Here is a 25244-nt window from a genome sequence, read left to right as displayed (position 1 = left end):
TCATATCCCACTCTAATGGACCTCCTACATATCCACAAAACAAATAGCACCAGAATTACCCATTCTAAAGACTTAAACCTTGCCTGTGATGTAAATAGGACCTGTTGGACAGACAGGTATGTATCCCAGAGACTACCCAATCTATGGAACAGGGTCCCCATCCATGAAAAGCAGAGATCCTCCCTAAACCAATTCAAGTGCAACTTGGACAATTGCTCAGAGAACAGGAAATTCATCCTTGGTTTGGCACATAGGTCTCTAATGGGCACACTTAATAAGGCCTTACTATATCTTGGCAATTCAGATCCTGTATTACAGCTCAAAAAATAATTTACACCCATTTGCTTACCCAATATTTCTGACAGAGTATTCTGTAGTGAATTGTTAAAGTCTCCAACAAAGCAAAAAAAAACATAAAAAACAACTGATAAATACAAAATAATCTGACAAAACCAGAACCGCAGCTACTGGATAACTGTTTTTAATAAAATAGAATACAAATCAGAAATAGGAATTATACTATTTAAATATTCACTCATTTCCTTCCCTACCAATCACATCCAAGAACCTATTACAAACAATAAAAAGACATTAGTTTTAAAGAGAGAAACCTCTAACTTTTTATAAAAAATAGCTGAATAAAGACAATTGTTACAAAGAAACTACACATAATAAATATTGCAATTATCATCTTAACATTCAAAATCTACCCATCAAATTTAAATTATATTTTACTTGCTCTTTCATTTAAAATGGGTAAAATAGAAATTGTGTCATTTAAGCCTGGGGGAAATATTGCAGCTAGCCTAAGCTGCCATTCTGTTTCTTTTTTCTTCAATGCATTTTTCCAACCCCCCCCCCCCCCCCCCCCCAGGATCAGGCTTATTTATATCCAAGATTCCAAATAAAAACTTTTCAAACTTTCAGACAAGGTGGAAAGGAGATGTAATAATATTTTTTACAAAAAGAAGCGCAAATTAGAAAGGGACATTAAACAATATCATGACAAACAGGTATATCCCACAGGGAAGGTTTTGGATACACATATAAAAAGAGACAGGAATGCTCATATAACAAGTTATAGTGATGTGGTTAGGAACTGTAATGTGGATTCTGAGAGAGTGGAGGATGAACATCAGGATTTTCATGGGGTGAGATGCTCAGAGAGACTGGCCCACAGATATACGGAGGAGAGGGAATACAACAGATGCTTTTATCCCCAGATGCAGAGAAAAAAATAGTTACAGGAAGGGGAACAATTGCAGGAATTAAACAAATTCAGTGGTATTATATGTAAATATGGTGGGTTCACTATTTATAACTATTCAGACAGAGTAATTACACATGAGTATTTTAAATTGTTATCTAAGAGGGTTACATTTATTCCTGAAAAGAAGGGGAGTTTGGTTGATGATTTGATGGCCTTAAAGTTATATATTAGTAACTTAAATTTTGATATTTTCTTTTATATATATATATATCAAGAGAGGGAGAGCCTTGATCCTGTCAACACTAACCACAAACTGACCTTCTAATTCAAGAAAAAATAAGCCTACTAATATCCTATTTTATATTTATATTCACTTCCTCATACCCTCATGCTATGCTATCTAATTTGTATTATCCACTAACTTTATTATAAAGCTATTTGAATTGCTTTGCTAATCACAAGTAGTTAAATAGTATCAGCAATGTTTTCTGTGTTCATTTTATGTATGTATGTATATGTGTGTATATATATATATATATATATATATATATATATATATATATATATATATATAGATAGATATAGACCTGTTCTAAGTATTGCATGTATATATGATATAATGTGTGTACGTGTGCATTTCTATATATTACATGCATGTATACCTAGTCTATATGCTGGATTTTTACGCATGTTACATCCTTATTGTATCATTTGAAGTTTGTCTTGTGAAACTTTCCTCCATGGGCCTTCAATAAAATGGGACTCATCGAGCTCAGTTAGAACCATCCCAATAAACAAAAAGGAATCAAACAAATAAACAAAGAAATAAAATGTGAGCTGACAGTATATTTTATCTGTGAAATCACACTTCAATGCCCATTCTTGGAAAATATTAAAGTAATTTTGAAGTGTTTTCTTAATAAACAACAACGATCCCAGAACTAACCCCTTGGCTCTTCCTTATCTTGGGAAAAATGATTTATTTAATCTAACAACACCTGAAACAACAGCTAATGAGGCAGATGGCATAATCATTACTCCTGTGCAAGTATAAGCTGAGATTATCAACCTTATGTAAAGAAAGCTCCAGAGGTAGGCATCATAACAGCTGAGCATCTGAAGAAAACAGAGATTACCTTGCTAAAATCTATAGCACACTCATTTACCAAGCAACTACATATACGAACAATAAAATAAGTGGAAACATGTCTTCACTGTTCTAGTCATTAAAGGCCCAAAGCTAGAAAATCTTGGAAAAAATAGGCCAGTTATTCTTAGAAGAAATATATGAAAATTTGAAAACTGTGAGCTGAGGATTTCTAGAAATGAGCTAGCTAGGCATTTACATTTGATATCTTCCTGAATATATTTAATAAGAACAGATCCTTATTCACAGCAATCAGCTGCTTAGTCAATAATGTCATTCAGGCAGAAGATGAAGGACTGCAGACTGACATGATATATATGAAACATATTGTGTTATTCAGCTGTACAAATCATGTTATGCCCTTAGGCAAACCATATCCTAGGCATTAATAACATTTTGTTAACATTGATTACAAGTTGGTTAATAAGTAGAACTTGATTTTTGGGGGTGAGCATAGCTACTTCTATGGAACTACATAAAGGGTCCCCGAAGGTGAGCATTGGCTCCTTTTTTTCTGTCTATTTACAAAGGATCTAGTGATGGGCTGTCAGTCTTGTATGTTACCTGTTCATTTGATACTAAGTTAATGTATATGGTAATGCTTGATGAAGACACAGCTTTCCTGCAAAACAAAAAAAAAAATTTGAGTGGGTTAACATGCGGCAAGTGTAGCATTATTTATAAGTAAATAAGGAAAAACTAAAGGTAATGACATATGAGAGAAAATAAGGTATCTAAGTTAAATGTCTCTAATGACCTTAGACTGTGTAACGGTGGTAGGATAATATCAAATTAAAATGTTCATATGTCTACTAACTGATTTGGTTGATTCTTAAATTTCATTAAAACCAGGTCTGTTGAAGTACTGTTACCCATGCCTAACACCTTTCGTGTACTAAACTGAAGTGTGCTACTACTATCAGGAAACCTTATAGATATGATACAGTACAATGGCTAGAAAGATTGCTGAAGTGTTTTACAGAAAAGGTCCATGACTTAAGAACATATACATACAAAGACAGACTAAGGCAATTAAACATGAGCTATCTGAGCTAATATTTATGTTTACAGCCTTTAAGGACCGCTTTTCCTTTAAGGGTAATTCCTTATGCCTCAGAAAACCATTAGCAAAATCTGCAAGACAATAAACTGGTTTACAGAAGGAACTATCAAATACTGAAGTCACACCTGATTTAAATAAAGTCTTATTAGTTTCAAACTCAGAAAATCCTGAAAAAACAAAATTGTGAGTATTGATGAATCATCTGGCCAACAATCCAATCAACTGGCATTCTGCCTGCCACTATGTATGTCTGGAAGGAGATGAGGTGGTTTGACAGGGATGGTGTTATATTAGTGTCCTCATATGTGCCACTGGTACAAAAAACAAGCAGTCTAAGAATGGAAAGAAGTTGTCAGTTCTACAACTGGCCAAGACAGTGTGATAATGTACAGATGAGTATAGAAAATGGCATTCAATGAGGTAGAATATGATAGAATTAGGAGGTGTTTTGCAAGGACAGGCTTCTTTTCAATCCCCTTACAAGTGTGTTATTGGCACAGGCCTAGAAAGGCATATTAGGACAACTGTATTTTTAAACTGAAATGGATTGGGGTGGAAGTGAAAACAGTATTTGGATAAGAAAGACATGGGTATTAAAAGGAAGGGCAGCTGATGGGATAAAGGAGGCAGTGGAAGAGGTGATAAGGGAGATAGGAAAAAGAGAGAAATTAAAACAAAAAATTCTGAAGGGCAGTAGAAGAGGAAGTAACAGAGCAGGTGGACAATACTGAGGGGATGTGTAATAGTAACAAGCATAAATAAAGAACTGGTAATACTTGATTGAGGAGCTATTAGGTAGGTTGGAAGCACTGGATGGGGCAGCCAAACATTAACAATTCATAAGGATGGGAAAAGTAAGAATGTATAAAGAGAAGGTAAGGGAGGACACAGAGAATGGAAGAAAGGCATTAAGAGGAAGGATGGAAGAGGGCAGGAGATCAAGATCAAAGTACTAGGCTGGAATAGAAAGGCAAGCAGGAGGGGCAGAATATGGCAGATGGAGAGGATTCAAGAATGTAAGAAGGCAGACATTTGCATGGAGAGGTAATGCAGAATAAGGAAGATGGAGCAAAGTGTAAGCAAGCAGAAGGAGGAGGTATAAGGGAATAAGGGAAAAAAAGTAAATAAAGCAATGAAACTGGATGGAGCAAAGGGTGAAAACTGGTGAAATGATCCATCTTTAGACCACTAAATGCAAGCATAATGAATGATGATCAAATCAATGATCTAACAAATTGCTGTAGAATGCAGATAAGAGCAGTTAGAATAGGAGACTATAATCTGCTACATGCTGTCTGGATTACCTTGGTATCCAGCGTAGGCTCAAAGAATAGAGCAACTGAGGGATCTGACCTGCATGGGTTTGAAGAAAATATTTTGGCTTGAAACAGAAAAGGTAAAATCCTTATTCTGTTTAAGAAGGTATTTGGTATTTGTTTTTGGCAAACAAGATGGGGGCCACACTTGTTAAGAGTCATCATGTGTGCTATGGAGAACAAGCTGAAAAGGCAGGTACACCAGGGTCTGAAACTATAAGGTCTCTGGCAATACAGGAGGCCCATAATAAGTGGTACAATGATTTAACATTCTTGGATCTTTACTCCTCAATAATATGATTGAGTGCTTCTACAGGCCATCCTTACAATCAACATGAGTAGATTAGGAATTGTTATGACATAATTGATATTTTCTTTGCTAGCTCCATTACTTTAAACACACAAAGAAAACTATTAATTTGCAACACTGTTATATTAACACAGCTAGGAAGCATTTTATTTAATGTTGGCTACTTTATTCCAGGTGAGATAGCCTCTTGTTTTTCCACAACAAAGTTTAGATGTTAATTCAGTAAAATACATGCCATTTTCTCTATCTGTCTCTCTTCTCTCTCTTGTCAGTGAAACACACACACACTCACACACACACACACACACACACACACACACACACGCACAGACACGCACAGGCATGCACACACACGCACACACACACACACACACACACACACACACACACACACACACACACACACACACACACACACACACACAACACACACAAATCATTTTTGCTTGCTTCCTCGAATGAGTAAAAACCAGCTCTGAAAATGCCAAAAAATACTGAAAACCCAGAGAAGAGCTAATCTGGGAAATTGTTCTTCTCCTTAAAAACTTCTTTTTGTAGGGGCAAGCCCCCATATACCCTATGCCCCTTGGCTTATATATACCAACTCCGAGATCACCATACCTCAGTGAATAGGGAATATTCTGAGAAATGGGATCTCAGACTTTCAGCCATTCAATATCTGTGTTTCAGGACTCAGTCTAGCGAGTCCTGCCATTTCAAATGTTTACCATAAATCCTCCTCCTTTATATTTTCAGAAAAAAATTCTGTTTTCTTAAATCAACATTCATTCTCTATATTCATTGTACATATATATATATATGTATATATATATATATATATATATTTTTTTTTTTTTTTTTTTTTTTTTTGCTTTTGAGACACCACTCTCAAATGGATCACCACCATAAATCCTTTGCAATCTACTTCTTATAACCTTCCTAACTTAGTGTGTAATTTTAATATTCAGTGCAGCTCACAATGAAGACCTCGATTCATAAAAACACACACATATAAGTATGTTACAACTGTGATATATTTCTATGTGCTTTCCCACTATGTCTGGAATAATTCAACATCAGTCTTCACTAGTGACTCTCATACATATCCTTTATAATCTGTAGCCTTCACAGTCAATAAAACAGACCAATGGTCAGAAAAATATGCACTGCTTAATGCCAATTAGCCATAAAATAATCAGTGGTAGTCTGAATCCCTATCCTTCTTATACACTTTTTCTGTGTACTATCCATTCTCCTAAGTATTTCTCATAACATTTCTCAGCCATAATCATTTCTCCTTTCTCATCTGCACATGCATGCTGGAGTCTCCTATGTGGCAAACAGAATCATTCATTTTTATGCAGGGCTCAACCTTCCTAAATATTTTTCTGCTCTCCTTTTCCTTAACTGAGGCATACATATTAATTAACTTGCTGTGCTTATGTTCAAACAATAAGTTGCATCCAGAAACCCTGCTTCAGAGCCATAAATAAGACAGGGAAAAGATGTCCTGGGCACAAACTGTTACTGGGTGTGATTGACAGATGTAATAGTGCTTCTGTACAGTACAGGCTTCATGAATAAATGATGATACTGCATTTGCAGTCACAGCTGAAGCCCTGAAGCACTACAGTATGCTGGGTTAAGTGTAGTGCACTGTTTATTACATTTCTAATAAGCAGCTTGCTACAGTTTTAGAGCAGAAGAGCCTTTCTTTTTGTTTTGGTCCTCAACTTTGAGAAAGCATTTCTTTAACTTTAAAAATGCTTTTTTCTCTTTTGCTGTTCAACTTTGAGTTGGGGTGCACCATTTTGGGGAACTACACAGGACACCAGAATACATAGCTACAGTTTAGCTCTGCTTGGTTCATTTACAAAGTATCTAAGATTACTACATTACTAGCCCTGGAAATCATATCCCCTCCCAGAATTTTTGTTCTCCAAAACATCATCTAACCTTAACACCCCACCTAGCCTAAAATGTGTCCAATTTTTTTTAATAAATCTGGTATCATACAAGCAAGCATTACCAGGATTGTACTGCTCTAACCATGAAAAATAAAATTACATTTTGGTTTCTTTTTAAAACTAGTTACAGTGAAAAGGTATAGTAACATCCCTCATGTGAGCTTACATGTCAGTTGGGAGTATGGCAAACCACTGAAGACAATTTCAGCGAATGCAAAGAAATCAAAGGCTGTTTGCCAAAACTGCCTTCAACAAAAATGAAAATTGGCTTTTTCTTCACTGTTTCCAATCCTCAGCGTTGGTATATATAATTCTGAAGGGTGTGGGGGTGTCCCCTATATGGAAGGTGCAGGGGTCTTGCCCCCCCTCCCCACAAAAAATTGTTTTGCATTTTTTCGAAACTGCCTTCAGTGGATCAACATGAATCCATGTTGGTTTAGCCCATTGTTTTTCAATAGAATATTTCATCTGTACTCCTGTGTTTTTAAGTCCTTTCCTATCTGAAACTCCAGCATCACAGAGAAGTTCACCCCCTTCCTAATGAAATACTTTGATTTTTCATATTCTATCATGCCTTCTTTAAAATCCTAAACCTTTTGCTTAGGTGCCCAAATTTTCTCAGAATATTGCTTGATTAATACGTCTCAGTAAATTCCCTTCTTCAGCTGAAAATCCTCCTCCTCAAAAGGAATGACATCCCTTTGTTCATCTAGGATCTAATTTGACTAGACAATATTACTCAAAGATTTTTGGCAATCTCCCCAGTAAAGATCTTAAAAATTGAATTTAGTACATTTTCTTACATAATTACATTTAATGTGACAAAATGCCCCATAAATATTATACTATCAATCTGAAGAAATGTACCCTTCACCCTTGTACCTGTCAGCACAGTGCTTCTCATGTTCTGTTTTCATATGCAAAGTTGTCAGTACAAAAGCTCTGAACTATTCAAAAAGACATCAAAGTCTAGCTGTTACAAAATCCTGCAGAACAAAGCTAGACTAATTGGATTTGTTCTCTTTTGTTAAAATGTTCGACACAGCTTACATCAGGTTACCCCAAAAAAGTAGCATCAATATTTTGTACCTAAATAAATTATAGCCTTTCTCCTCTAAACTACTAAATGTATGAAAGAACGTCGCTCTTACCTGGGAGTTGCACATAGACATTTAAAATGTAAAAGATTCCTCTGTTGCAGAGTCTCAGAATTATTACGTCTGCTAGCACCTCCTTCCATGTTTGTGTATGTAATGACTGCATCTTTGTTGCTTACATATGATGTTGTCCTGTCACTCTGAAGTTACTCTGATCACCTGTGTACAGTGGAGTGATTCACTCCTGAGTGGGAAGCAGCAGGGATGAAAATGAACACATTACAGTCAATTATTATGGCTCTTTTGCAGAAAAAGAGTGGATTGTTCCCTATTGGTTAGGGACGAGAGATATGCCAGATAAAGGACTTTAAGAAAAGTTAGAGGGGAAGGAGAGAGTAACCATCAGATGTGTACAGTGACAGCAGTACTACAACACTTGTATCTGATTGTGATGGTAAAGAAAGAATGGAGTCATGAAACAAAACTCTGTCTTTATTAGTTAGTCTTTGCCACCATCCTCACCTATTGTCATAAGCTAAGTGTGGTGACCAAAAGGATAATATCATGGATAAAAGTAGCAGAAATGAGATTTCTTGTTAGGGTATCACAGGTCTCTCTGCCACAGAGAAAGGAGCACAAGAATCCTGGAGGATGTCAGAATGCAGCCAATGCTCTTTCATGCTGAGAGCAGTCAGCTGAAGTGCCAACTGAAAAACACCCAGACTGGTACACACCATTCTTGTGCATTCACTGATTTAATCACAATCACTGCATATCACAGCCAAAAATGATCACCTGTTCCTACGCTATTAATAATCATGATTGATTCTTACCCTGATCTCACCTCACAGTCAAACCCTTAAACAATAAAACTATCAACTTAGTATTTGTTTTTGTAGTGGGTAAGGCTCCCTATCCTTGAATGTGGAGGCAAGCACCACAACCTAAAATCATATGTATACAACTTCTGAGATTGCAGAAACTCAAATAAGGGAGTAAAAATGCTCCAACAGGGCACTCACCTTGCTGTCTTCCAACTACAAGCAGATTCACATGTGAATATCATATTGTCCTTAATTAGATACAACCGAGTAATGCTACTGCAGTAGGAGCAGTATTTTGTACATCAGATTGGGTAGACCCCTTTTATTATTTGGCAATATCTGCACCATTTTGAAATCTTAAGATGACCTGTTGGTGCATAGAGAGCACGTGAAAGGTCTACTTATGGAGTTCTCATGTGTTTCAAAATGTTATGTTTTAGCATGTTCAAAAATGTTTCAATGTGTAAGACAGAAACAGGAAAGGAAGATCAACATGGCAAAAATGGTAAATGTAAATATACTAGTATCCTTGGGACAGTGTTTTTTTCTCTTGATATATATTAATTATGTAGAAACCCCCACAGAAAGATTGGGATGCTTAATTTTGATGATTTAACCATAATATATGGAGGTAATTCTGATACATTGCCACTATGTAGATATTACTTGAAAAGTGTAGGAGAAATGTTAATACTACAGATAATTTGAGGTGTGTTCATAAAAAGAAAAGAAAAGAAACATGCTCATATTTAAAACAGAATGAATAAAATAAAATCAGAAACAGCACAAATAAAAGGAAGACAGGGGGAGAAAACAATATTAATGGTTATTCCACTGAAAGTTATGCTGCACCTCAGATATTAGAAAGTCTATTTTGACTGCCAGGATCAGATCAACATAGATATTTGATTTTTACAAGGATGACCTTATCCTTGATTTAATAAATGATGGCAATGCACATTCATTTAAAAATCATACTAGAATACTCTAAATGGGAAATATTCTAGAACTAATGGCAATATTGACAATTATTCTACAAAAGAAACTTGAAAAAGGTTACATGTCATCTAGTGACATTTTATCATCTTCAAGCTCTTCAGGCTCATATCCTCTGGATAAATCTTATGATCACAGTTAGTATCCTGATAATTAGAGTGACAGATTGCCTTTTCCAGTCTTATTAGGTAGGCAACCTACATACAGGTAACAACCCCTTCCTGCCATTTTTGGAGGAAATGAAAGACATAATCAGAGATCCTGATTAGACTTCTATGTTTTGGTAATAAAAATAAAAATAATACTCTGGTGCCTTGCAGGATTAAAATAAATGTTATTAGGCTTGCTTTAGAATCAGTTCTCACAGTAACAGGTGCTGATAATGACACTAAAAAGTCAGATGAAGATGTTTTTAGATAAGTATTCGGCATTTTTGGGTATCTTTCAGTATATATTTCATGTATAAGACTGTCATACATTTTGGGACAACTTTGCTGTTTAAGAGGTGCAAACAGAATACATTTCATATTAGTATGTGAATCATATAAATCTGATTAAAGTATTTTTAAACATTAGTAACACAGGAATGGAAAAGGCAGACTAAGGTGGCATTTACCTTAGCTGGGCAGGACCTCACCTTCAATTCCTTAAAATATTTGCAAACTCAAATGTCCAGTCATTGCTTACTTGCCACGTGAGAAATCTATGCAAATATGGAACAATATTGCTTGAAGAAATGCAGTTTCAGAACTGTACAGAACTTTAACTTCTTATCTCCCTCTTTACTTTCTATTTACTTCATGCCCAGAAAGGAAAGCATGCTATACACATCCAAAGACTGTTTAGCAAAATAAGGGATAAGTGACAGATAATGCAATACAGTATATCTAAATTAAATTCAAACAGGTGAACAATACTCTCAGAGTAGTCCTAATTTTGGAGAAATATCATGTGTCCTGATAAGCAGAAGAAATATAATTTCTATAATTGGCAGAAAATTAGGGAACCAAAACTAAATTGTGTTGTGTGCCACTGCACAATGATACAACTGCAGCTGCAGAGCAGTGACTGCCGAGTTTAGTGAGAAGAAAGAATACTTGTCAAAGATGTGGACCATTGTACATCTAATGTATTTCAACTTTAAAGACATACTAGTCATAGTCAGAACTTTTCATCTATGACCTGAAATAGCTGCCTGATGAAGTGACAGATAGTAATGCCATACTGTGACTTTCCCCTTGAGATGGTCCACAGCGGTGAGGATTAAGATACCTGGTTAACAAGATGAAGAAATATAAAAGAATGAGATAGTGAAAAACATGCATATGAATCTGGCTGTAAAACAAAAATGTTACAAGTCAGATGGAAATAAAGGAACAGCTTACAGAGGTTAGTTTCCCTCAGCATAAAAAGAATAATATAATATAAGTGATCAAATCAGTTACATAATGCCATAATATATATATATATATATATATATATATATATATATATATATATATATATATATATATATATAGATAGATGTTTATCAGGAGCTCTGGAACACACTCTGTCTTGTTTGAAGCTAGTTAGTAGTGGGCAAAAAGAGCTACCATTGATTAAAACTTTCAGCGTTATATGTGTATAGCTGCTGTCTAACAGGTGTAAGGTACACTTTTAACTAAATAGCAAATATATTCATAGATTGTTACTAGGCTAATGACCCAGAGGGCCTTTCTAAGCCTAGCTAAGTTTTCCTGAAAAAATTATGTCCCGTAAACAAGCAGGACATCGAGGGCCAGGCATTTATAAGCTATCTCTGTTGATAAGGGACATGGGCACCAGGCCTGGTGTGAATTTCCTATTCACTATCTACTGGTCTAGGTTGCACTTAAACTGGTAATAGACAAACTCAACTTCACATGCATGGGAAGCCATAAGAGGGGCACTCCCTGGGACACATATTCTATCTTTTCAGCATATTCTGTTTAGGTTATAGACAAAATTCAGATCCCTAAACCCTGTACTTCTGGTACTGTTGACTTACAAATATGCAGGAGATTCATAAGTGTCAGGTTTGGGGGTGCCTTGTAAGCCAGGCATAGATCACCCCGTAGCATTCTATAGGAGACTGAGTAGAGGAAAAGAGCTTGTCTTGTATTGTTTTTGCAAGGAACCTCTGAAATTGCTCTAGTTGTTGTTGCCTGGTAAGGTACATACTGAAGGCAGCACTGGACTTATGATTGGTCTGTTAAGGGTGGAGTACAGAGGGATAATGACCTCTTTGGATGTAGATATCATGCCCTTACTTATAAGTTAAATAGATTGTTAAAGCAAAAGAAAAACAGCAAGATACTGCTTTGACTTCTACTTCCCCCTCAATAATATCTGATGTGTACACATGCTTATTAATATTCCCTGTTGTGTTACTTCGGATACCTGTTGACAAAGCATACAGATCCTGTACTCATCTGCATACAGTGTTAACTGAAGCTAGTCTCCTAATGAAACAACATGTTGCTCTTGTGCATTCACACATACTAAAACAATAAAACCAGTTACATTCCTGAAGGGAATCTGCAGAACTGAAGTGACTGCAGGTTTTCAAAAATTAGACAAGAACAATTATGGGATGTAATTTGAAAAAATAAGGAGTAAGGCTTAGAGAAAATGCAGCAATGCATTTTATGGTTAGATGCATGCCACAGATGTAAGGCAAATCTGATGGGAAAAAAATAAGCTGCTGGTTAAACAGGATTGGCAGCTTATTGAAAATGGGCAGCTTAGGCAGGTGATGAAGTCCTCATCTGCCATGATAATCTCTGTTTTAGAGTTTAATTTGCATTGGACACTTTCTAAAGCTGGTTGTGTTACACAGTGGAAAATGACTGTTAATGGTTAAAGTACATTTGTGTAAGATGAACTTACCATCACAGTAGATGTTTGAATGATCACTGCTGCAGTAGCCTTAGCTATGTGGATTATATCTTGCCAAGGATATAGTAGCCAGCCATCTTTCAAAGCTTCAGGGCACCTTTAACATGTCCAAACTATCAAGCAGCTCAAGCTGAGCTGACTAAAAGATAAATTCAGGTGTGAAGCCATTCAGAGCTTACCTACCAGCAGAGAGAGGGAGGATGAGCTCTGAAAGGACAATGCTAGGAATAACAAAAAGCAAATGTCCTTACCCTGGCATAAAAAAGCACACCAAAATGAGCAGGGAGGGGGGGGCTACTGTAGCAGTGATCGTTAAAACATCTACTGTTATGGTGAATTCAACTTAAATAACTGTACTATGTTCTTCATATTGATCATTCCTACAGTAGCCTAAGCTACATGGGTACATTACCATTGCTAACTATATTTAAGAGGAGGGAGGAGAAAGGTCCAGGAGCCCCTGGAGAATGCTCCTAGCAAAACTTGATCTAGACCTAGAGAAGGAATCATGCTTATAGTACTTTTAAAAGTATGTATAGAGGACCAGGTAGCAGCTTCTAGAATACTTTTAGACTCCAACCCTTTCCAAAAAGCCATAGATAAAACTGAGACCTTGGTACAGTGGGCCTTGAACCTGCCTGGAATAGATTTGTCGTGGTGAGTACAACAAAAGTTAATAGTCTTAGAGAACCATTTGGAAATAGTCTGTTTTGGCACATGTTGTCCCTTCTTACTTTCACAAGAAATGAACAATTGGTCAGAAGTTATGAAAGATTTAGTTCTGTCAAGATAATACCTGACTTGTCTTTAGATATCCAAGGTATGGAGTATCCTTTCCCTTTCATGTTTAGGTTCAGGAAAGAAAACTTGGAGATGTATAGTTTGGCTTAAAATGAACTCAGATCTCATAAAAGGATTAGTTCTCAAAAAAAAAAAAACTTGTCCTGCTGGAAAATGAGGCAAGATTGACTCACCATAAGAGCGTGCAACTTAGATACCCTTCTTGCAGAGGTTAGAGCAATCTGTAAAGTGTTTTCTCTATTATGAACCTCAATTCAGCCAGATTAGTTGGTTCAAATGGAGCAAGAGTTAATTTCTCTAGCACAAAACTAAGATACCAAGAAGGGGTCACTAGCTTACTTGGAGTTGTCTTATGCAAAACCCCTTTCAAGAACATTTTGATATGAGACTGCCTTGAAAGAGGAGACTCCATGAGTAGGCATGATGAAATGAACAATAAATTAATCTTGATAGAGGAATAAGAAAGGCCATAGGACAGTAACTCATACAAGTACTGTAAAACCAGGGAACAGCTAGTCCTGAATGGATGCTGGTTATGTTTCTTTGGCACTAGAAACATTGTTGAATAAAACCCCTTCTCCATCTGGGAAGGGGGACCTGGTTCTATCCTTGGGACAGCATGTGATAAAGAACAAGTGGAAACAAAAGAGTCTGATATGCAAGATGAAAAATGACAATCACCACTCCCCCCACCACCACGCACACATGGAAATGAGAAATGTCCTCCTATTGCCATCTGTAACCCTGTTAAATGATTTTCAGAACCCATTCATCTTAAATAATATGTTGCCAAAGAGAAAAATGTCAGACTTTCTGGAAAATAAAAGAGGCCAGGTAGGAGGGGGTCACATGGTCTCTTGAACAGTCATTCAGGCTTGTTGGACTATCCTTAGTTTGGGGGAGATTTGAGACGTCTGTTTATAACCCCCTTACCACTTCTTCTTAAATGTCTGCTTATCTGAAATTTGTTGAGACTACTTATTCAATTTTTGCCAAAACTAGATGAGGAGAAAGGCAATCCCTTTTACAATTTAAAAAGGAGGGCTAAAAAATCGTAGAGATTCCCTGGATAAGCTTACCATTTTCATCACACCTTTTGATCACCTCTATAGCAGAGGGGCCAAAGACTAAATCTCTAAGGGAGAATTCAAAATCTGTTTTTCTAAAATCTTCTGGAGGATTCTGAGAAAGCATCCAAGTAAACCATCTTAAAACAGCACCAGTAGCCACAGCCCTGGAAGATGTATCAACAGAGTCATATACACACTGCAAACAATGAGGAGTGATCTGCGCAATAGATTAAATTACTTTATTAATAGCAGTTTTTTCTTCACAAGAAGAAATTATACATAAAACATTCCTCATTCTTTCACGTATGTTGTAACAAACTTTAGCATATGAGCTTGACAATTTAAAATTCTGAAAATCAAAGTTCCAGAAGTATATGCTTTTCCCCATGCCTAACAATAATTTTCCCATCCTTATTAGAAAGAGTAGGATTAGAATTAACTAGATGCTTAGCAGCAATAGACTCAACTAAGGCTACTGCTGCTGGGTCAGTTTGGGAATGATGTTTAAAAAAATTAAAAGACCAAGGAACTTTATACATCCTAGCTGCCTTTTTAAAGATAGCTGATTGACTATCAGGAAAACTGCAGGCCGTAAGACACACATCCTCTAAAGCAGACAAGAAAGGAGGAATGGGTGTAAGTTCTGCAAAATCCTTCTGTAACAGTTCATAATATTTTCTAAGGGACTGAGAAACCTCAGTGTTCTCCCACTGAAAACACTGGGACATTCTAACAATAGTCTCTGAAAAGGGAAACCTCCACAGGAAGAATCAGAAACTGAGCTCTCCTATGAGTTTGAATCAGAAATCTGAGGGCAAAAACCTGAATCCATCCCTACATCTTCCTGTTCAGATTCAGAATCTTGAATCTCTTCAGGAAAAGGGACACCCTGCCTTCTTTTACCAGAGACTACTCTACAAGAAGGATCAGTAGCCTGAATTAAAGCCTAAACTAGACCCAGTAAACTACTCTTACCCAAAGAAATTTGAGAAGGATTAGATACATGTTGGTTTTCTGTTTCTTTTTGACACAATAAATGGGCCAGCCATGTTACTAATGGCAGCCACTGCTTCCCCAGGAATGGACACAACATTCTGACAAAACAGGGAAAACATCTGTGTTTCCTCTTCCGGAACCAACAGGTGTGGCTCTCCCTTGCCCACTGAAGGGACTCCAACAGTTACAGAGGACATGGCTAACCACTGGTCTATACTGGCTGTAGGTGCTGCACCAGAGGGATTCAGGTTAAAAGATGAGTGGTCTGAGTTACAACAAATGGCCACAGCAGAGTCACCCACCTGTGGTTGAGGCAAATTGCTAGCCTGCAGTGGTGGCAAAGGTTGTTTGCTTAACTTTTTCTTTCTGTGGCTGGAAAAGGACCGACCATAGAACTGACAAGCTGTCCCATAGTCAAGCCAAAAATGGTGCCTCTTTCCCAGGGAAGGCAAGCAGCAAATACTACTAGACAATTAAAGGTACTTTAATGACCAAAAAAATAGAGTAAAAGCACTTTCAAACACTATAGTAGCCCTACAATAGAAAATTAAACATATTTCTCCACAGCAAATATGTTATCAGTTAGTTTACACTACTTTAAAACTAACAAAAAAATGTGTGCTCCGTTTAAAAGTACACTGCAGTCTTGAGACAGTCCATTAAAACACAACACTCCTAGTTTTACAACAACTTTCCTGAAGAGGAAAGTAATAAAACATCAGTAAATACAAGAAAATGTGTTTTTTTCCCTGATGGAACTTATGTGCCCAGCAAAGGAAAGCAAAAGGTGACCATTGATCTTTGAAAGCCTCAGAAGAGTGTACTCTTTGGTGGCAGGAACTTGCCTTGTAGTCAGCTCAAGCTGTTTGACAGTTTGGGCATGTGGAAGGTGCCCTGAAGCTTTGGAAGCTGACCTGCTGTTATATCTTTGCAAGATATAACTCATATAGCTAAGGCTACTGCAGCAGTGATCAGTATAAACCACATCTCATTCAGACTCCAAAAATGAATAAATCCATACTGACTTCCTATGCATCTATCTATCTGTCTATCTATCTATCTATATATCTATCTATCTATCTGTCTATTTATCAAGCTTTACAAATTATGTTTGATAAAATGATTGACTGAGTATAATTTGTAGTGAGAAGCCATTGGTTATTAAATAACAGACCACATCCTATTTCACATAAATAAATATTGAAGCTGTACCCTCAGACATCACATCACCCTTTATTGTTGAAATAAGTTTATATCTTCAACTAGAAGGCTTCGTGCCATGCTGGGTGCAATTTCCAATTTTCTATTTCTGCCTTATTTGATACATTTAAAATGCCTTAACTACAAAACTGAACATTTTGATAAAAAATTGTACTTTGCTAGTTTATAATGATAAAAGGGAAAATGAACACACTATTCAGTATAATGTTCTTTGGTAACTGTGTCAACCATCCTCTTGATACTCTGTCTGTGTGCTTCTCGTAGAGTTGTTCTACGTGCCTCACATTCAATGTTCTAATCTATTGGTTTATATGAGAAGGTTAAATAGAGTCTATCCCCACAATACATCTATATCATATGGAAAACCAGATGAAAGGCTACAGAAAGTTAAGAATGTATAACTGACTAACATTCACATTTGATGATATACTGCTATACTTTGATAAAAGTCAGGTCCTTACTCCAGAAAGTTTTCTATTCGATCTCAGTAGTGTTATAATTTTTTTTCCATCAGATAACATGAGGTAGAACATTAAAACTCTAAAGCTTTCAGTCCTGTTTCAGTTAGCTACACTGAGTAACTGCAAGCAACAGACATCTACATTTCCCACTTTAATTATATTTTTTCTTTCTTCAGGAAAAGGCTGCACTCACAAGAGGACAGCATTGAGGAAGCAGTGACCCAGACTCCCACTCACTCTCTGATAAAAGCATGGCCAAGTCAAGACAAGCTGGAGGTAGAAGGCAGGTGAGTACCAATATACAGTTACCTACGATACATGGCTTATCCAAAATATTAATTTCAGCTGTAGAAATGCTATATGGTATCAATATGTTTCTGCTGTTTAACTCTGTAATATCTAGAGTCCTCTATATAGTTGGTCTCACCAGTCACTAAAACTGGATATAACAAGGTGTATAATGAGACTGCTACAGAGCCTCAAAATTCATTTGAAACTTAATTTAAGTATACAGTATCTGTATAGAGCACTCATACATTAATCCAGTAGAAAAATGTTATACTAAAATAATACGTTGAGCATTTTCATCCATTATAACTTAACACTTCATCAGATCATTTTAATTAAATAGTGAACAAAAGGTTTAAAATAGTTTTTTAATGGAGCTCTGTTATGCCGGGCATGGTTGCAGGACTGGGTTGTTTCTGTAATTTGTTCCTGCCAAATGTTTAAATATAGTTTAAAATTTTAAATTACAGCTCCTCTTAATGCAAGAATTAAAGTATACATTAATTACAACTACTTCCCCAGTATCTCAGCCATGTGAATAGTAAACTAGAAATTGTGAACAAATGGGAAGGCTTGAGATGAGATTTGAAGTTTGTGGTTGGTTTAGATTTAAAGATCTATTTGCATGAAGTCAGGTTCCTAAATCTGATAATCAACCCACATGTGAAATGGTTTGTAAACTGGTCTTCAAATCATGGGTTGGCTTTTATGATCTAATAAGGAGTCAGAATCAATAGTGTGGAAGTACCGTCATCTGTCAGAAACCATCTAGAGCCAGAAATTTTAGATAGTTGAACAAAACATGCTGGAGGGATAGGTTCCTGACCCAGATACTCCCCATACTCTGGAATAGACTGCCCATACATATCAAGCAGAGCACCTCATTGGCCCTATGCAAAAGGAACCTTGATGATTGGATGGGAGATAAGAAATTCACCCCGGGGATCATGTCAGTCACCCTGCTAGACAGGGGCCCGGAGAAGTAAATATTGTGGGAAGAAATATCCAGGGAATTGTTATGGCTAGGCTTGCACAGGCCCTAGGGCCGATAGCCTAGTACCAACCTATGAACCTATGAACCTATGAACCAGAAGTTGACACACTTAGAAGGACGTGTATTTCAGTGGTCTGGCTCTGGTGCTATTGATATTCCATGGGAAAACAAAGGTGGTGATCCCTTTCACTTCACATGTGTGTTTGAATTCACAGATCAGTGTACAAACATAAATCTGCACTTAGCAATGCTGGGGCACTAACTTTCTTGCTTAGGAACATTCTGTAAGCATCTTCTGAGGTAGTTTGCACTTTATCCCTAGGGGACCATCCCGCAACCACTCCCTTCCACCTGTAAAACCTCAAGGCACATGATCTTAGGAGTTGTTACCAGTAAGGAGAAGCTAATCTGCCAGAATTTAAAAGTACATAAAAGAGTCAGGATTTTGATAACACCCCAGATGGGCATCCCCACACTTGGTTATTGAAGTGGGTATGATGCTGTGTGCTTCTCTGTGTCCACAGTAAATTTGACACAATCATGTGTCTCTGCAGCAGAACTGCTATTTTTCTTCTCATCTTTGCTGAATTTTTCTGCCTGTCTTATTTTCTTCATTTTCCCAGCTATAACATGGAGGACAATCTTATATCATGTATAACATAGCTGAGTATATTTTCTTTTTCAAACCTGTGTTAGATGTTTAGAGTATATTTATTGTATTACATAATGTTATTTTACCATTATCTAGTTAGTCTGACTCATTGATGTCATTGTTAATTTCTTATTTCCACTATAATGCAGTCTATGATGCTTTTTTACTAAGCTGAAGATTAACTCCCCAGAACTCCACTGAAAATGTTATTTTCTTATTGTGGTAGCCCTGGTCAAGAAATGCAAAATAAAATAAAATAGAATAGGGCAGAATACATACATATGGTTGCATACTTATACACACACCACTAAATAAAATATCTACTGTACTTGCATTATATACTGTTTAGTGTTTTAACTGCATTATTGAACTGTCTTTCTTGTTAAATCTGCACACGATGCTCCCTTTTGTGATCACAAGTTAGAACAGCTTTGGTTGCACTCATAGATTCATAGATTCATAGGTAGGTACTAGGCTATCTGCCCGAGGGCATTTATAAGCCTAGCCAGAGTGTGTCAGCTTTCGCCACCCCATTAATTAATTAACTGAGCCTCTGTCAAGAAGAGCCAGTGAAGTGATCCCAGGGGTGTATTTTCTGTTACCCATCCACTAGTCAAGGTTTCTCTTGAAGAGCGTTAGTGAGGGGCTCTGCCTAACATAGTTAGGAATTTTGTTCCAAAGCATGGGGAGTCTCTGTGACAGGAATCTATCCCTCCAGCATGTTCTATTTATTAAGAAACAAGTAAAAAACGGTAGGTGCCCAAAGCAAACTGATAATCCAAGCAAAACAGACACCAGGGATCCACAGGCACAAAACGTTTTTAATGACAGGAACCAGCACGAACATATACCAACGTACAGCACACCAAAGCACACCAATACAATTAACGTTTCCTTAAAAATCTCATTTTCGTCACCAACTTCTTCAGATAACAGTTAGTTTCCCATCAAACCCCTAAACTTATAGGGCTACCAATTAATTGTCATCCAATGAGTTTGGATTTAGTTAAATGAATGTTTAAAATTTATACATTACAAATGTAAGTAGAATCAATGTAAAAAATAAATAAGATGAAAAGGTGTGTTAGTGCTTGTTTGAAAATTAGCTACAATTAAATCTTAGAGCATTAAATATATAAAACTGGTATAAATATAATAAAATATACATTTTATATAAAAATTAGAAATAACACACATAATTAAAAATTGTAATGCGCATACGCCCTCTACAGGTTAATATTAGAATGCGCCTGTTAGTATTTACTAATCAATATTATGATGAAAAACATCTCAAAGGAATTTAAAAAAAATATATATATATATATAAATAAATGAGAAACAGTCTAATGATATTACATACAATCAAAAGACAGGTGTAGTTGTTCTTTATAACTTAGCAGATCTTAATTTAAGTACTGGACCCGGGGAAATCATGTCATTCAAACCCCCTGAACCTCTAGTACAATTTGCCAAAAAAACAAAAACAATTCCCTGTATTTCACCCTCCCCTCATTCCCTCCTAGTCATCAATTTCAACAAACAAAAAAAAAAAAAAAAATTGTTTAGCTTTTGTGCTGTAAAATACAAGAGTGTTGTATATAACTATATCTTTCTTGTCCTAATGTCAGAAAGGTGTTCATTAAATTTTTTGTTTCAAACTTCTTTCACTTTTACCAATATAAAAAAACCCACATTCTTTACATATCAATTAATATATATATATTTTGGTATTACAATTTTTAAAATTAGTATCTAAAGTTTTTTTTTTTTTTTCTCTTCTTTGCCTCTAGGTAGTAAATTCCTCCTACATTGTGCATTTAAATTGCATTTATTGCTTTTTTGAAATCTCTCCTGGTTATTTTTTGAAATTCTTTTCTCTTTTAAATTTTTTTTAAATTTATTTTAAAATATTTTTAAAATTTGGTATCAAAAAAAAATTTTCAGAAATTTTCAAATTGGGTTCATTTTTTTTCAATTATTTTGCCAAATTCCAATTTTGTAAGTCAATATTGACCCTTATTTGTAGCTCTCCATCTTATTAGACCTGTAGATAGTTTTATATCATTTGACGTGATGCAGGTATAATTCTTTGTGCAGTTTCTTTTGTTTGTTTCTTCGAAAAAACCACCTTAACTAAACCTGGTGACCCTATTGTCAATTTTCCATTCAAATTCTTTTAACAAAACTACTATGTCAGAGCCCATTATTTTTATATTCTTCTTTCTTTTATTAAACACTCTTTTCCCTTTACTTTTCGGTCCAGTTTTTGACCTAATTCCTAATAAATTATATTGTCCTTTAAATTAAGATCTTGAAGATTCACAAGTTAAAAATTCTTTTTAAATATGTATGTATTATCATTAGACTGTTTTAGATTGTATTTATATATATATATATATTTTTAAATTTATAGATATATATATATATTTTTAAATTCCTTTGATATTTTTAACATTCACATATATATTTTTTTATGTGACTTTGCACATTCTAATATTAACCTGTATTTATCTAATATTTATTTAAAATGTATATTTATGTATATATATTTATTTATATAAGATTTTTTTTTTATTTTATTTAAAAATGTTTTATATTATTTATTTTCCTAAGATTTTAATTACATTTATTTTTTTTCCATTTTTAACACTTCTTTTTTAAAATATAATTTTTAAATTGATTTTTATTTATTGTATGACTAAATTTTAAACAATTATTTAACTAGAAATTATAAAATAACTTGGTGATTAAAAAGTTAATCCATAAACGTTGGTTGTAAATAAGGTTAAATTTTAAGATTGGTGTGCTTTGGTGGGTGTAAACGTGGTATTTAAGCTGGTGCCTGTCATATTGGTGTGCTTGGGTTATTGCTGTGGTGAGGTTTTGCTATTTATTGTTGTTGTGAACACTAGTCACTATTTTGTGTTGTAGTTGATTAGCCTAGGCCAGCGAGTGGCTCAAGCAGTGACTTTGCATCTTTAGGAGGAGAGAGATCATCTCTGAGGAGGGGAGTATGGCTTTGAGCTCAGGTCAGCTTTTTCTCTGAGGAAGTTGGGATACCACTGAGTACAGTTGGGTTCTTTTCTTGTCAGTGGCTTTGTGGTTTTGAATTGAGTTTCTCAGGACCTCCCCTTGCTGTTGTTTTTTGATTGTGGGATCCACAAGCAAGCTTGTTTGTTTTGTGCCCAGTGTAGACGCAGGTGCTTGGAATTAAAATTTTCCCTGTAAAAACTACCTCTGACATTTCCTCAGAGCTTAGTTGCACAAAACAGCAACCAGTTGTCCCAACAGGTTAGTCTCAGATAAGTCAGGCAGTTAGTGTAGAAGGTTAAAGCCTGTGAGCTGTAGTTCCTGTGGTACAGGATTTGAGTCCCTCAGCCCTAATTTGCCTATTGTGTGACCTTGAACAAATCACTTAAAAATACAGTGCTGTGGGACAGCTGGAAGTTTGGGCTAGGTCCCTCAGTAGTTCTCTGGACTGCAAGCCCAGTAATCTATGGATAGTCTTGATTGTTGGCTATACTCTTATAGCACCCAAGCTAGATAGCTGTAAACCCCATGTGTACAATCCCCTTTGTCCATCATATAATAAGGATCTATAGCCATGATTATGCACTTTTCCCAGTATCTCTGCAGCCAGTTTGGTGGATATGGTCATCCTGAGACAATGTTACAATTGTCTCATGTTTATGGACAAGCATTTAATTCTTAAACAAATGGATACAGTATGTGACAATATAGTTATACAATGTCACTGGAGGCAAGGCTCTTATATACATGCATTTATAATACCAAACAGTTATCAGTAGTGCGCGTGCGCATATACACACACACACAAACAAACACACACACACACACACACACACACACACACACACACACACACACACACACACACACACACACACACACACACACACACACACACACACACACACACACACACACACATACATACACATACACTCTATACCTAATTATGGACCAGAAATATAGACTTCATGTGCTGAGGGTCTTAAATATAGTCTCCCCGAAGCATAAAGGCCTCCCAGACATTAAACTTAAAATAAACATCCTCAGCAACCTCACATGAAATTTTCCAAAACAACAGCCACCACAACACATGCAGCCACATCTCATGGAGTCTTAGATTCTAATCCCATTAGGCAAACCACCACATAACCCAATGTTTTGGTCATAAGAGACTCCATAGTGAGACACACAGATGTCTCTCTCACCAGACAGAGTAAGGAGACAGTTGTTCAGTTGTCTGTCGGGGCCAGGATCCACTAGATTATGCATGCATTTAGTTTGTTGAACTCATAAGTACCAGTATGACTCAGTCATAGTCCATGTGAGGATAAATGACCTGAGATGTACTTTCTGGACTATATGAAGACAAACATGATGGTGCTCTCAGACTATGTGTCCCAGACCAAAATCCAGAATGAACCTATCATTAAGCAGCATTCTTCCTTCTCCAAGGGTGATGCCACAATATGAACAGAAGATAATTGACTTTAATAATTGGCTTAGTTCTTGGTGTCATTCAAAGAGGGTATGGTATCTGTCAGCATTGGAGGATATGGCCAACAGACCATGCTGTTTGGCCAAGGATGTTCTGTACCTGTCCACTATATGCTAAAACATTGTCCTTCCCCATAGTGCTATTTTTAGGCATTGCCAACCTGACAGACCATCGGCATAGCAAAACCAGCCCAAGAAAATCTAAATTTGTCAATGCCAGGAGTCTTAACAAGAAACTTCTCTACCAGTAAGCTGTCCTCATGCTGGAGAATATAGACATTTGTGCAGTTAATTGGGCATAGGTTAAAGTCACAGAGAGTACCCCAACAGTGCAGGGCTATAATTTACACCAGCTACTGCAAAGGAAGGGACAAATGATGGAGGTGTCTTGATTCACATCAAAAACAAAAATAGCTCAAAGCTGGTCAAACAGTATGCCTCCCCATGTCCAAATTACCATAGGCAAAGTCCATATCTGCAACTCCCCCACCCCATGTAATATCTTCTTTGATCTGGTTGGACGATACAGCATTCTCTGTGGAAATAAAAATAAAACCTTGTACTCCTGCTAACTCTAGGACTTTTAGGAATTATTGGAAGGCAAACTTCTTACTTTTAAGTGACACCATGGCCAAACCCTGAGAACAATGTTGCATATGTGGAATTATTCACAGAACCCTGTACAACCCTATTAATAGCTGTATAGAACAGCTGTTCCTACCCAAAATCAGCACATGACAAACTCAAAATACAAGCCACCCTGGTGGAATCCCATCATCAATAGGTTGTATAACAAAAGGAAGCAAATAATTGCAAAAATTAGGAAGCACAATACTCAGCAAGATAAAAACTCACTTATCAGTCTGAACAAGCAGCAGCTCAGCAGGCTAGTCAAGTGTACCCAACCAAGTCTGAGATAAAACATAGCTTCCAAAGATAGGGGCAATTACAAGGCTTTCTTCAGCTGAGTCTGCAACATCAAAGGCAATATACAACAATGTGCCAAACTAATGGAGCCACTTTTACTGAGCCTGAAGGTATAGCAAATCTGCTGGCTGATTACCACGGTAACTACAGGTCCCTAAGTCTAACTAATCTCATATTGTAAGCCATGGAAAGAAGTATCATACGTACATATATACAAATATTACAAGCATGGGCATTAATGCCCTAGTTATAGCCTGCCAGAATATCAAACCACTTGTTCCCATAATAAGTGTCCAGGCTGTTCTTAAAAATATCTAAACTAGTACTCGCTTTAATGTAATTTGGTAGTCTGTTCCATGCATCATCTGCTCTCTCAGAGAACTAATTAGTACACTTCTCATTCCTATAAAACCTTCTACATAGGTTGTCTGATGAGTCTGTAGTACTTTTTGATAACC

The 25244-nt window shown here is 36.3% G+C and overlaps 1 protein-coding gene across 2 annotated transcripts in view; it reads left to right on the top strand.

The window, feature by feature from the left end:
- Positions 1-25244, top strand: part of CNGB1 (cyclic nucleotide gated channel subunit beta 1) — a 734247-nt gene that overhangs the window by 174499 nt on the left and 534504 nt on the right. For both annotated transcript variants that reach the window (XM_044081527.1, XM_044081526.1), the window contains exon 6: positions 17575-17685. In XM_044081527.1, coding sequence (XP_043937462.1) covers positions 17575-17685 — 111 coding nt within the window. The remainder of the gene's footprint in view (positions 1-17574; positions 17686-25244) is intronic.

This window comes from Protopterus annectens, chromosome 8.part0, assembly GCF_019279795.1.
Source record: "Protopterus annectens isolate FY-2018-M chromosome 8.part0, PAN1.0, whole genome shotgun sequence".
Lineage (NCBI taxonomy): Eukaryota > Metazoa > Chordata > Ceratodontiformes > Protopteridae > Protopterus > Protopterus annectens.
This window is presented reverse-complemented; position numbering and strand designations above follow the sequence as displayed.